Source organism: Mesoplodon mirus (assembly GCF_964341445.2).
Source record: "Mesoplodon mirus genome assembly, chromosome: 11".
In the NCBI taxonomy this organism is placed as follows: Eukaryota; Metazoa; Chordata; class Mammalia; order Artiodactyla; family Ziphiidae; genus Mesoplodon; species Mesoplodon mirus.
Window position 1 is genome coordinate 19,345,934 of NC_138987.1, and position 12,869 is coordinate 19,358,802.

The 12,869-nt window shown below is 44.6% G+C and overlaps 1 protein-coding gene across 1 annotated transcript in view; it reads left to right on the plus strand.

Moving 5' to 3' along the window:
- The window catches only part of PLXNC1 (plexin C1), a 148,047-nt gene that overhangs the window by 64,291 nt on the left and 70,887 nt on the right, over positions 1–12,869 (plus strand). The window contains exons 7-9 of the mRNA XM_082634834.1: positions 3,115–3,202; positions 5,214–5,316; positions 5,457–5,558. Of these exons, the coding sequence (XP_082490960.1) occupies positions 3,115–3,202; positions 5,214–5,316; positions 5,457–5,558 (293 nt within the window). The remainder of the gene's footprint in view (positions 1–3,114; positions 3,203–5,213; positions 5,317–5,456; positions 5,559–12,869) is intronic.

Sequence of the window (12,869 nt, forward strand, 5' to 3'; positions counted from 1 at the left end):
ATGAAGCAGGCAAGAGGGACTCCCGAGTCCAGATTGCCCGGGAAACAAGTCAAGTGACAGAAGCTGAATAGTCCCACGCTGTAGACTCTCCCTCCCCTACCCCTTGCTTCCCACTTTTCCCCTCAGTCCCTCTCATCTCTGCTCCACTCATCACATGAGTGTGCAGGACCCCACAGTCACATGTGGCTGGAGAATGACAGAGGGTGGTAAGTTGGTTAGGTGAGTGGAGTCAAGCCAGAGACCTTTGGGCTGACCTTACGTGGATGGTTCAGATAATTCAGAGATCGGAACAGCTGGGAATGCCCTTGAGGAGATGAGAAAACAGAACGGCCAATATTTTTATCATCTTAAGTTCATTGCATTCGTTCATTCATACAGGAAGTATTTATTGAGCACCTACGTGCCAGACACTGTGCTAAATGGTAGGGAGTCAGTGACCGAAAACACTCACCTGGTCCTTGTTCACAGTATTTAGAGCCTCTTGGGGTAGAGATGGGTAAACAGCACCTTCCAGTGCGGTGGGTAGCATGCAGGGAACATAGCACACCGTGGGAAGCACATGAAAAGGGCACCTAACTGGACTTGGGGGTGGGCAGGTGAGGGGGCAAGGAAAGCTTCCTGGAGGACGAATAGGGTTGAGCTGGACAAAGAAGAAGGGGAAGGAGTAATGCAGTCAGAGACCAACTAGTGTGATGGCCAAAAGGAGAGAAAAAGCTTTGTCTGAGGAGCTGGGAGAGGTTCTATATGGCCAAGGCAAATAAGGTAGAAAGCAGAATGATAGAAAATGGATACCAAAGAAGGTACAAAGTGTCTGGCACAAAGTAGCCATTGATGATCCATGAATTTCTGTTGAATGAATGGCCGCAGGTGGAGAATGGGACAGGAGGAGGGGAGGGCTGGGTTCTGAAAGGTCAGAGAGGAGGGAAGCTGTGGCAGTGAGCGGGTGAGGGGACTGAGAGCTGAAACAGGTAAGGTAAGACAGGTAAGGGTGGAGCGAAGTGGGTGGATTCAGGGGATGGTTAGGAGTGAATACAACGGACGGACTGAAGATTCGTGAGTCCCTCTGGGTCAGGAAGAAGCAGAGTCAGGTTCGTGGGTTATTACAATGCAGGTCTTGCTCACCTGGAACATAAGCTTCGGAAGTACTTGAGATCACCTTGGAAAGCTAGTTGATTGCTTTTTAAAATTTTTTTAAATCTTTTTTAAAAAAGTGAAATAGAGTTGATGTACAGTGTAGTTGATGGTTTTTACAGCCTCCGTCAACTGAACCCAGCCCTCTGTCTGCCCTTTTCTCTGGATGCCTTCCATATCCTGAGCAGGCAAACAAACCCACTTTCCTGCCTCTTGCATTCAGCCAGCCAGTGGCCATTGCCAAACCTTTCTTGGTCTGTGGCCTGTAGTGGCTTTGCCTCTTTCACCAAATCCTGTCTCCCTTCTGCTTTGAAAAGTCACCTCTTCCGTATAGCCTTGACCGATTCTGCTCTAATCATCCCGATCATTCCAGTACCCTCTGGGTTCCCCACCTGCACCCCAATCTTGGTACCCAGGTACTGCATGGAACTTGAACCACTCAGAGGGTGTTTCCTTGACTATACTGTCACTGTGCTTTTTCACCTAAGTTATTTTATCTCTTCTAGAATAACTGCGAATGCTTCCAGAGCAAAGAGCATATATATTCGTTTCCTTGTGATATTTCCCAGTAGCATTTTGTGCACAGTTGATACTCAGGAAAGGACGACGCTTGCTAGTCTCCATCACTGGACACTTGTTGATTCCATTGATACGTATTTTCACTGGGAGTCCCTCAGTGCTTACTGTCCATAAGTTCATGCTACTAACAGTTATCAAGTGTCTGTTATCAAGTGTCTGTTCAAATGCTGTTGCTGAGAGGTCACGCCAGCCCTCCAAACCTTCTTGTCTTCGGAACAGAGGATTATCATTTCACATACACCCACTTTATGTGAGCAGAATTTTATGTGACATCCTGGCTTTCAGTATGAATGTTCCTGCTGAAGAGAAGCCCCTTAAAGTAAGGGTTCTCAGACTTTTGGAATCACATACTAATAACATTTCAGTTGAAAAATTAGGGGTGCCAACAAAGTTAGGCCAACTTCTTAAATTGTCAAGGAAAGACTTTTCATTTTAAAAGCATCATCTGCTCTCCCTGTTAATTCATAAAAGGAAGAAGGTATTAATACCAAAATGGGTGACAGTGAAGATATCACAGAGTAGCACTGGTCCCTGGCCACAATAGGATTTGAAAGGCACCGCTCCAGGCTGCCGCACCGAAACCTGGCTATACACAGTCAGTACACGGGGAGATTACAGACACAGATTCCGGACATCCCCCAGCCCTGCTGAGTCAGAATATCTAGGAGTGTGGCTCTGGAATCTATATTTTCATCAATTTCTCAAGTGATTCTGATACACAACCAGATTTAGGGATCACCTGGGGTAGAGTATGTAAGTTGAAGAGGTACAGGAAATATGTCATTTCTCACATGCTGATTTAGCAGAGTTTTTATCTTATTACTTTATTCTTTTGGGGGTTTTCTGACCCATGGGTAGGTTCTCAAAAGCAAATAAGAAAACCTTCATCATAGATTTGGCAACAGTTGACTCCAAGAAGATCATGGCTCCCAGCCCATGGGAACCACACTTTGGAGTTTGTTAGGTAAATATCCGTAGTATGGATTTTTCTGAAGGTGCAGGATTTCTTCTCTAACATTCTGGTTATCATGTTCTAGGCAGTTCTTGCTCGGTGACTTGTTTTATTCTTATGCTGTGGCCAATTACAAGCTGAGATAGTGATCCCAGGGAGAGTACGAGCTGTAAATGGGCTGTGAAATGGCTTTTTCTTAGTGATTATCTGTGGGAGGCCTGGAACGCGAGGTGGGCCTGGGTCTGTTTGGAGGCTTGTGCTGTGCACTTCGGCTGCCTGACGTGAATGGCCCCCGGGAAGGAGCCACATACTGATTGAAATGTTAGCGAACAGCTGGCACACCCCACCCTCTTTGTGGAGGAGGCAAAAAATATTTATTTTTTGCATTTACAGCTTTGCTTGACGATAGCAGGGCTCCACCGTCAATGACTTCTTTTCCCCCTTTGCTCCAGATGTTTTAGTTGTCAACGTGACGTTCTCCTTCAGTTCCTGGAGTGTGTCAAAAAGATTCAACTTTACCAACTGCTCATCATTAAGAGAGTAAGATTTTATTTAAAACGTGAATATTCTCTCATTGGTTTTAATGTATTTATTTGCTTTACTCTTCGATTTCCTAAAGACCTCTTTTGTGGAGAACTTTCCAAGGTGCCTTTTGGAGCATGGCCTAACGGGAGACAGGAGAGCCCCTGAGCTAATAAGCTGACTTGTTCAAGCCCTGCCAAGGGAGGTGGAGCAGTGAAGAGGCAAACAGCTGTGCTTGGGTGTATTTTACCCACAGGGAAACACATTCCTCCAACCACGATGTGGCCTTGAAGTAACAGGCGAAGGGGTGCTGCTAGGTTCTCCCCTGATCAGAACGGCTTTGGGAATTTGAGTCAAGGAAGAGAGTCTGAGCATGAGAGAAGGGGAGGTCACAGTCAAGGAGAAGCACAAGAGGAAGTCTCTGTCATCAAAAGAACATGTTAATTGTGACCCACGTTTTCGTACCGAGTTTGGCCCTGTTGAGCTACGTACCCCCCTGAGTTAGGACCACACTTCACTCGTTGCTTCTAAAGCAGACGGAAGACAGAGGAAATATGCCTCCCAGATTCCTGGTTTTCCAGCTGCAAGATGGGATGGATGTTCCCATGGAAACAATGGGAAGCTGTATTATTAGTGATTCTATAGCTCTTTCAGTGGTTTGCTTGACCCACTGTGTGAGTACCAAATGTGGATTTCTTTGGGTCTGGTCTGGGAACCATTGTTTCTTCAGGGTAAAGGCATTCGAACTCAAAGCTGAGTTGGGAGGCCACCCTACAGCTATGTGAACAGGAGCCGCTGGACTTCACCTTTACCACTGCGGCACTTTGAAAGAGGGATTGAATTCAGTGATTTCTAACAAGCAGGATGAATTCAGGGAGGAAAAACACCAAACTTGATACAGAGAGTCCATGAAAATGGGGAAAAAAAGAAAAAGGGGGAGAGTTAAATAGACCTGTGTAGCTCAAGGAGAGTTTAAACAGAACACAGCTCCTGCACCCACGCTTGTAAGGCCTGGTGAGAGGAAGCACCTTGCCCCAGGTCCACAGCTAGGTAATTAAGAACCAGACCTCAGACCCACAGCTCCCCAGAGGGGGAGCACCCTTTCCTTGGGTACCTACTTCCCCTTCGAAAAGCACTTAGAAAAGTCATCACACTTGAGGGGTATCGATAGGAGCGCAAGTCACAAACCTGCTTCTAGCGCACTTCGGTGGCGGGTGAACCCTCAGGCGAGTCTGTGCTTTCTTCTCCCACCGAAACTGCAATTTCTGAAGGTCAGAGTCTCAGGATGCCTTGGCATTTCTGGAAGAATACATGAAATGCACATGTGTCCCCTCTCCCTGATCTAGTCCTCTCACTGTCCCCGGGCTGAGGCTTCCTTTTGCCTCCTTTGGCTACGTTTCCAAACCCACCTCGATTTCCATTTTTATTGTTCTTGCTTTAACACTGATTATCCTATTAAGTGCTTTTCAAGTCTTCCGCTGTTATCCATGCATGGTTGTTTGATTAGTAGACACAGTTCTTCCTTAATTTGATTAAAAAGCAAACACTGGCACCCTGTTTTCTCTGCTCGCCAGGTAGCACTTTTAGTTTCCCGTCTTCCAGGCATTTGGCAGTGTTTCTGCTCCAGTGAGTAAGGGTGGGTTTATGGGGGGCTGGGGGAGATCAGTCTCCAGAGGGAAACTTACCTGAAGGTAGACAAATAGCAGAACTGGATTCAGAAACAGATTCAGTGGGTTCCTGTTATCTACTGACATACCAGGTGACCCCAGCTTCAGGTTTCCATGGCAACCCCCCAGCAAGTGTAATGATGGTCCATCGGCCCCGAGGGCTGCCCAGAGCAGGGCAGAAGGTCAGTACTATATCCCTAGCCCCAAAGGACTGTCCTCTCTCCCCTGGGTGCATCACAGTCTATCCAGGGATTTTTTTTTTCTTCTTTTAAATGCTCGCATGCGGCATCACAGAGGGAAATTCTAGAATATGAACGTTTTCCTTAAAATGAGGGAATTAAGTTGGTTTTCTGTGTTGCCAGATGCCCAGTATGTATTGGAACTGGCTGTGCTTGGTGTAAAAGTGAGAGAAAATGTATCCATCCCTTCACAGCTTGTGACCCTTCTGATTACAAGAGGAACCAGGTAAGGTGACATTTTCAGTATTACAGGGTTTAACCAAAAATAAATATTTGTGACCACCTAGCCCCAGCCTGTCTTTTGCCTTTATTTCAAACTTCAAATTTCCACCCGTTCGGATGTTGAAGGGATATTCTTCATTTCAGGACCTCTGTCCAGTGGCTTTTGAGAAATGGGCCCCACCCAAGACAGCAGGAGGAGGAAGGTTCAAGGAGAAGACAAGTAACAGAACCACCCAGGGCTTGCAGGTCAGACCCTGTTTTCATATCGATAATGGGAAAATCCCCCTTTGAATGGCAATAACATCTCCTGCTACTTTGGGTTCCTTTTATAAAAATTCCCTATTTTACTTTCTACCCAAATTCCCTTTTTTACCTTTGGTTTTTAACCAAGTTGCATTTAATTGGCTCAATACATCAGAAGCTGCACACTCGCATAAAATAAATTAAAAATCTGTAATTATGAAAAATGAAGGCCCAGTAAAAGTAAAATTTTAAATCTGACTTCGTGGCTCTAGGGAGAGTTAGAAGGAAGTATACAGCACACAGCACTGAGGGGATTTCAATGTTTAACCACATGTTATGATTGCATTTGGGGGGGGGCAGGGTATGTGAGGGCTAGGCGTGTCTATGCAAAATATATAAACGAATCTCTTTGGATTATTTTTCTTTGCAGAGATGATCTAAGCAGTAGTCAATAGTGTCAAAACAAAGAGTTGTGTCTATGTAATAAATACACATTTCTCTTCACTTCTCAAAACTGTTTTTCATGGAAAAATGCTTACCATGAAATTTCTTTGGAAATTCCTCTTATTTTCTTCAAAGTAAATCACCAAGCTCAACTGACAGCCATGTTTGAAAAGAGAGAACATGACCATGTAAACATTTCCGGGTTGATGCATTTAGTACACAAATGCTGACTTCATTCATTTGATGGAAGTTAATTGAGCATCTGCTATGTGGTGAAAAACAAAAAAGGACAAGTTCTTGTTCTCATTAACCTTGGGTCTAGTGGGAGCAGACAAATTAAAAACAGTAACATGTTTTGTTCTTAAAGGCTCAGTTTTCTGTTTCTTGGCTAATCTGTGGCTTTGATGTATCCATTTGCTGCTACTTAAGGTCAGGTGCCAATATAAATAAGTAGCACATTTTTAATCACTACCAAAAAGTTGAGAGTAACTTTAGGTGAATTTAGTAACAAGCAAAGGGAATGTGAATCAAAATGGATTATGAAGTTAATTAAAGGCATTAGAAAAGCTTGGTGTGCCAGTATCTTCAGACTTTTATTAAAGTCTTTGAGGTTTTATTAAGTGATGAGCCACATTTCTCTTCCCATTGGTTTATGAAACTAAGGCATAGTGACAGGTGTTTGAATCAAAAAGGCAGTGGCTTTTTTTAAAAAAAATTAAACTTCTCTTTTGTTGTTGTTTCAGTAGTTTAAAAATTTCAGTTGATTTTTAAAAATTTAAAAATAACGTAAAATTTACCACATTTAAGTGTACAGTTCAGTAGAGTTAAGTACATTCACATTGTTGAGCAACCATCACCACCATCCATCTTCAGAACATGTTTCATCTTGCAAAACTGAAACCTTGTACCCATGAAACAATAACTCCTCACTTTCTCTTCTCCCAGCCCTGGCAGCTACCATTCTACTTTCTGTCTCTATGAATTTGACTACTCTAGGTACCTCAGATAAGTGGAATCAAACAGGATTTGTCTTTTTTGTGACTGGCTTATTTCACTTAACATAATGTCTTCAAGGTTCATCCATATTGTAGCTTGGGTCAGAATGTCCTCTAAGGCTGAACAATGTTCCATTGTTTGTATATATTACATTTGTTTATCCAGTCATCCATTGATGGACACTTGAGTCGCACCCAGCTTTTGGCTATTGTAACTCATACTGCTATAAACAGGTGTGTACAAACACCTCTTCAAGACCCTGTTCCAGTTCTTTTGGGTAGGGACCCAGAAGTGGAGTTGCTGGATCATATGGTCATACTATTTTTAATTTTTTGAGGAACACCATTGTTTTCCTTATCGCTCTGCCATTTTACATTCCCACCAACAGCGTATGAGCGTTCCACGTTCTTGCCAGCACTTTGCTGTTTTTGTTTTTTTATAGTATTCGTCTTAAATGGGTATAAGGTGGTATTCTGTTGTGGTTTTGATTTGCATTTCCCTACTGATGAGTGATATTGAGACTCTTTTCGTGTGCTTATTGGCCATTTGTGTGCCTTCTATGGAGAAATGTCTATTCAAGCGTTTTGTCCATTTTATAATCAGGTTTTTTTGTGGTTGAATTGTAGGAGGTCTTTATATATTTTATTTTATGTTTTTATGTTTTTATTTTTTTGCGGTACGCGGGCCTCTCACTCTTGTGGTCTCTCCCGTTGCGGAGCACAGGCTCCGGACGCGCAGGCTCAGCGGCCATGGCTCACGGGCCCAGCCGCTCTGCGGCATGTGGGATCCTCCTGGACCGGGGCACGAACCCGCGTCCCCTGCATCGGCAGGCAGACTCTCAACCACTGCGCCACCAGGGAAGCCCTTTTTTTTTTTTTTTTTTTTTTTTTTTTTTTTTTTTGCGGTACGCGGGCCTCTCACTGTTGTGGCCTCTCCCGTTGGGGAGCACAGGCTCCGGACACGCAGGCTCAGCGGCCATGGCTCATGGGCCCAGCCGTTCCACGGCATGTGGGATCCTCCCGGACCGGGGCACGAACCGGTGTCCCCCGCATCGGCAGACAGACCCTCAACCACTGCGCCACCAGGGAAGCCCAGTCTTTATATATTTTAGATATCAACCTCATATCAGATATATGATTTGCAAATATTTTCTCCTATTCCATAAGCTGCCTTTTCACTCTGTTGATTGTATCCTTTGATGCAGAGAGGTTTTTAATTTTGTTGAAGTGCAGTTTATGTATTTTTTTATTTCCTTGCCTGTGTTTTGGGTGTCATATACAAGAAATCATTGCCAAATCCAGTGTCTTAAAGCTCTTATTCTAAGAGTTCTATAGCTTTAATCCTTATATTTAGATCTTTGATCCATTCTGAGTTAATTTTCGTATATGGTGTCAGGTAAAGATCCAACTTCATTTCTGTGTTTTCCCAAGACCGTTTGTTGAAAAAAACTGTCCTTTCCCCCATTAAATATTCTTGGCACCCTTATCAAAAATCATTTGACTATATATGCAGCAGTTTACTTCTATGCTATATATCCTATTCCATTGGTCTATATGTCTGTTCTATTTTGTAATAAGACACTGTTTCGTAATAAGTTTTGAAATCAGAAAGTGTGAGTCCTTCAACTTTGTTCTTCTTTTTCATGATTGTTTTGGAAGAAACATAATTTATTTTGAGGTAATTGTAGATTCTTATGTAGTTGTGAGAAACTAATACAGAGAGATCTCATATCTTTTACCCAGTTTCCCCCAGTAGTAACATCTTGCAAAACAATAGCACAATATCACAACCAGGATATTGACAGTGACAACAGTCAAGATCCAGAACAGCCCTGTCACCTCAAGTCTCCCCCACGTTGCCTGTCGATAGTCACACCCACTGCCTCCCTCCCACTCTCTATTTCTGACCCCTGGCTACCACTAATCTATTCTCCATTTCTATAATTTTATCATGTCAAGGACTTTAAACAAATGGTATCATCCAGAGGTACCCTTTGGGGATTGGCCTTTTTAACTCAACATAATTCTCTGGAAATTCACCCAGTTCTTTTCCTTTTCTTTTTTTAAATTAATTTATTTTATTTTTAGCTGTGTTGGGTCTTCATTGCTGTGCACGGACTTTCTCTGGTTGTGGCGAGCGGGGGCTACTCTTTGTTGTGGGGCGCGGGCTTCTCATTGCGGTGGCTTCTCTTGTTGCGGAGCACGGGGTCTAGGTGCGCGGGCTTTGGTAGTTGTGGCTCACGGGCTTAGTTGCTCCGTGGCATGTGGGATCTTCCCGGACCAGGGCTTGAACCCGTGTCCTCTGCACTGGCAGGTGGATTCTTAACCACTGCGCCGTCAGGGAAGCCCCATCCAGTTCTTTTATGCATCGACAGTGTCTTCCTTTCTGTCGCTAAGTCGTGGTTCAGACAATGACTTTTTACATTTTTATTTTAAAGGAAAAAATTAGGTCACAGCATCCTGGTTTCCTGTATTGTGTCTTACGGAACCTTTTGACTTTTGACACTATGTGGTTAAAAGAACTGGGGTCACCAAGGGAGCAAGAGGCGGCGGTAATGAACAAAGCCCAGACCTGTCTTCAGTGCTTCTCTGTGAATGACCTTTGTAGAAAGACATCTTTTATTTTTAATTAATTTTTATTGGAGTGGAGTTGATTTACAATGTTGTGTTAGTTTCTGCTGTACAGCAAAGTGAATCAGTTATACATATACTTATATCCACTCTTTTTAAAATTCTTTTCCCATATAGGTCATTACAGAGTATTGAGTAGAGTTCCCTGTGCTGTACAGAAGGTCCTTATTTTATATTGGGTTGGCCAAAAAGTTTGTTCGGGGTTTTCTGTAACATCTTACGGAGAACAAAACCTGAACGAACTTTTTGGCCAACCCAATATATAGCAGTTGTGTACATGTCAATTCCAGTCTCCCAATTCACCCCCCACCCCGCTTTCCCCATTGTTAACCATAGGTTTGTTTCCTACATCTGTGACTCTATTTCTGTTTTGGAAATAGGTTCATTTGTACCATTTTTTAAGATTCCACATATAAGCAATATCATATTGGAGAAAGACTTCGTGTTGATACTGAAATGTTTTCTTTAACTACATGACTTAGTTGAGAAACTCACATTTGGTTAATAGGGAGTGGAGTAGTATTTGTTGCGGAAGGGATGCCTCATGCATTGTGAGACGCTGCTGTCTTTTCATTATCATGCGGAATGTGTGAATCCAAGTTTCCAGTTTGATTCTCATGCTGGCCTTGAACGAAGCACTGAACACTCTATTCCTAGCAGAGAAGCATCGAGGGCTTTCATTCAGTGCATCTTCCACATCACGTACATACTGAGTGCTTCCTGTGTGCCAGGCATGGGGACGCGAACTGTGAATGGTACAGACATAGTCTTAGGCTTCCTGATGCTGAGCTAGGGTTGATTCTCTCTGCAGGTGTTTATCGAGCACCTAGTAGATGCCATTACACTGAGTTCCGTGGATACCATGATGGGGGGCACATATCTTGTCCTCAGTCTCAAGAATCTTATATGTACGTGAGCACATAGATAAGAATACAAGATGGGCCTCCCTGGTGGCGCAGTGGTTGAGAGTCCGCCTGCCGATGCAGGGGATACGGGTTCGTGCCCCGGTCTGGGAGGATCCCATATGCCGCGGAGCGGCTGGGCCCGTGAGCCATGGCCGCTGAGCCTGCGCATCCGGAGCCTGTGCTCCGCAACGGGAGAGGCCACAACAGTGAGAGGCCCGCGTACGGAAAAAAAAAAAAAAAAAAGAATACAAGATGAAAAAATATTAACCTAGGGGCTTCCCTGGTGGTGCAGTGGTTGAGAGTCTGCCTGCCGATGCAGGGGACACGGGTTCGTGCCCTGGTCTGGGAAGATCCCACATGCCGCGGAGCGGCTGGGCCCGTGAGCCATGGCCACTGAGCCTGCGCGTCTGGAGCCTGTGCTCCGCAACGGGAGAGGCCACAGCAGTGAGAGGCCCGCGTACCGCAAAAAAAAAAAAAAAAAATTAACCTAGGGAAGGTACCAGGCAGTATACAAACCCAGAGAACCTCTCTGTGCCTGGGGCCTTGTCTTAGTCATTCCTGATTATTTAAACCCAGTGCCTGGCAGGTAAAAGCTCTTAATCAGTGTGGTTGGATAAGTCTTGGATGGATGGATGGATGGATTGACACAAGATGGCATTTCAGCCAGCAGTTGAGGGAAGAGACATGTGGAGACAGAGGAGTGGGTCTTCTAAGCAGAGGGGCTAGCACTGCAAAAGCATAGTGGGTCACCAGAAAATTCCAGGGTACCCATTACGGGAGACCCTAAGTGATTCGATTTGGCTGGAGCAGAAGGATGCAGGAAATTATGGGACAAAACAAGATGGAAATGACCTGGGAGCCTACATCTACGGAGCCTTCCATTTTGTTCTTCAGCCAGCAGTACAGTGCTCTTCAAGACATTTCTTTTTTTCATGTATGAATTTGCTCATCCATGGATGTGGTATTTATGAGAGAGGGTTCCTGGCTCAATGCCTTTTATGCCCTGTCGCCCTCACACTGTTTCATGACCCTATGACCCATCCCTTGACCGTGACCTACAAACACATATTGTCGTGTACCAGGGGTCTGCGTTAGGAAAAGCATCACCAGAACAGGGAAAATAACTCAAAAATCTACGTTTGCCCTTTGGATGGGAAGTCTTTTCAGCTGTAAGGGCCAGTCTCTGTCAGAGACGGTTGGCCCTGCCGCCCTGCCCTAACCTCTTTTCCTTCCTTTTCTTAACAGTCTTATATCTGGTTCCTCCACCTGCTGAGAGAAGAGGTGGCTGCTCTTTTTTCCTGTTGTCGAGGAAAGGTTGTGGAGATCTGTGATATGATGTTGTTCTAATATTTGTTATGCTTATCGCCGCCGGGTAGAAGCACACCATACAAAATCATGTTCTCCTGCTCTCGGAGAAGTCATGTTCTTTCTCTTCCTTGTGATTTCTCTTCCTCCATCACTTTTGATTGCATTTTAACTTCTCACAGGCAATCCAAATCACCTCTTTCAGGGTCCTTGCCTTGAAAATGAAATCAACTTTATTATGTACCTTGTTGAGTAGCTTCTGTGGGCCTAGCACTGTGCTGGGTGCCATGGGGTTCACTGCCAACTGCTCCTTTATTCACTCATTCGTTCATTCATTCATTCAAAAAGTGTTTATTAAGCACCTACTATGTGCTGGGCAGGTAGGCAAAGTGTGTGCCCTTGTGGAGTTGATAATATTTTAAAGGAAATAAGATTCATTTTCAGGAAGCATCTGAGTGTGCACAACGGAAAAAGTTACGCACAGGAATGCCAGAATGTGCTAAATTGAGTAGTGGTGACCTGTATGCGTGCAGCCTATGCTATATCCTGAGCTCAAAGTGCCTCTTTATTTGAGCCTCACAATGGACCTATTTTCCCCATTTGATAGACAAATGTTGACTTGCACAGGGTCAGTAGGTAGTAAATGATAGACATGAGATTTGAACCCAGGCAATCTGACTCCAGGGCCCACAGCTTTAACCACTGCTCTACGTTGTGTGACCTCAATGTAGTATTGATGATAGAAGTCAGTCTGGAAGGGACTTCTTCTCTTGGCATTAGGCTGGCACGGCCTGCCCCATCCATGGCCTGGGCAGGCTGTCAGGGGAGGGCATTAGCGTCGAAGCCTTGGGACGAAGCAGGTAGGCTGGGGCACAGTCAGAGTGAAGGAGTTAGACCCAGGCAAGGCTGGCATCTTTTCCAAGACAGGGAGAGCAGAAGAGGCTTCAGGTGGGAAACTGAGGCCTTCAGGAGAGGAAAGCGGCAGGAGTCTCACGGTGAAGTTGAAGCTCAGCAAGGGGGTGGGGTTTGAGTGG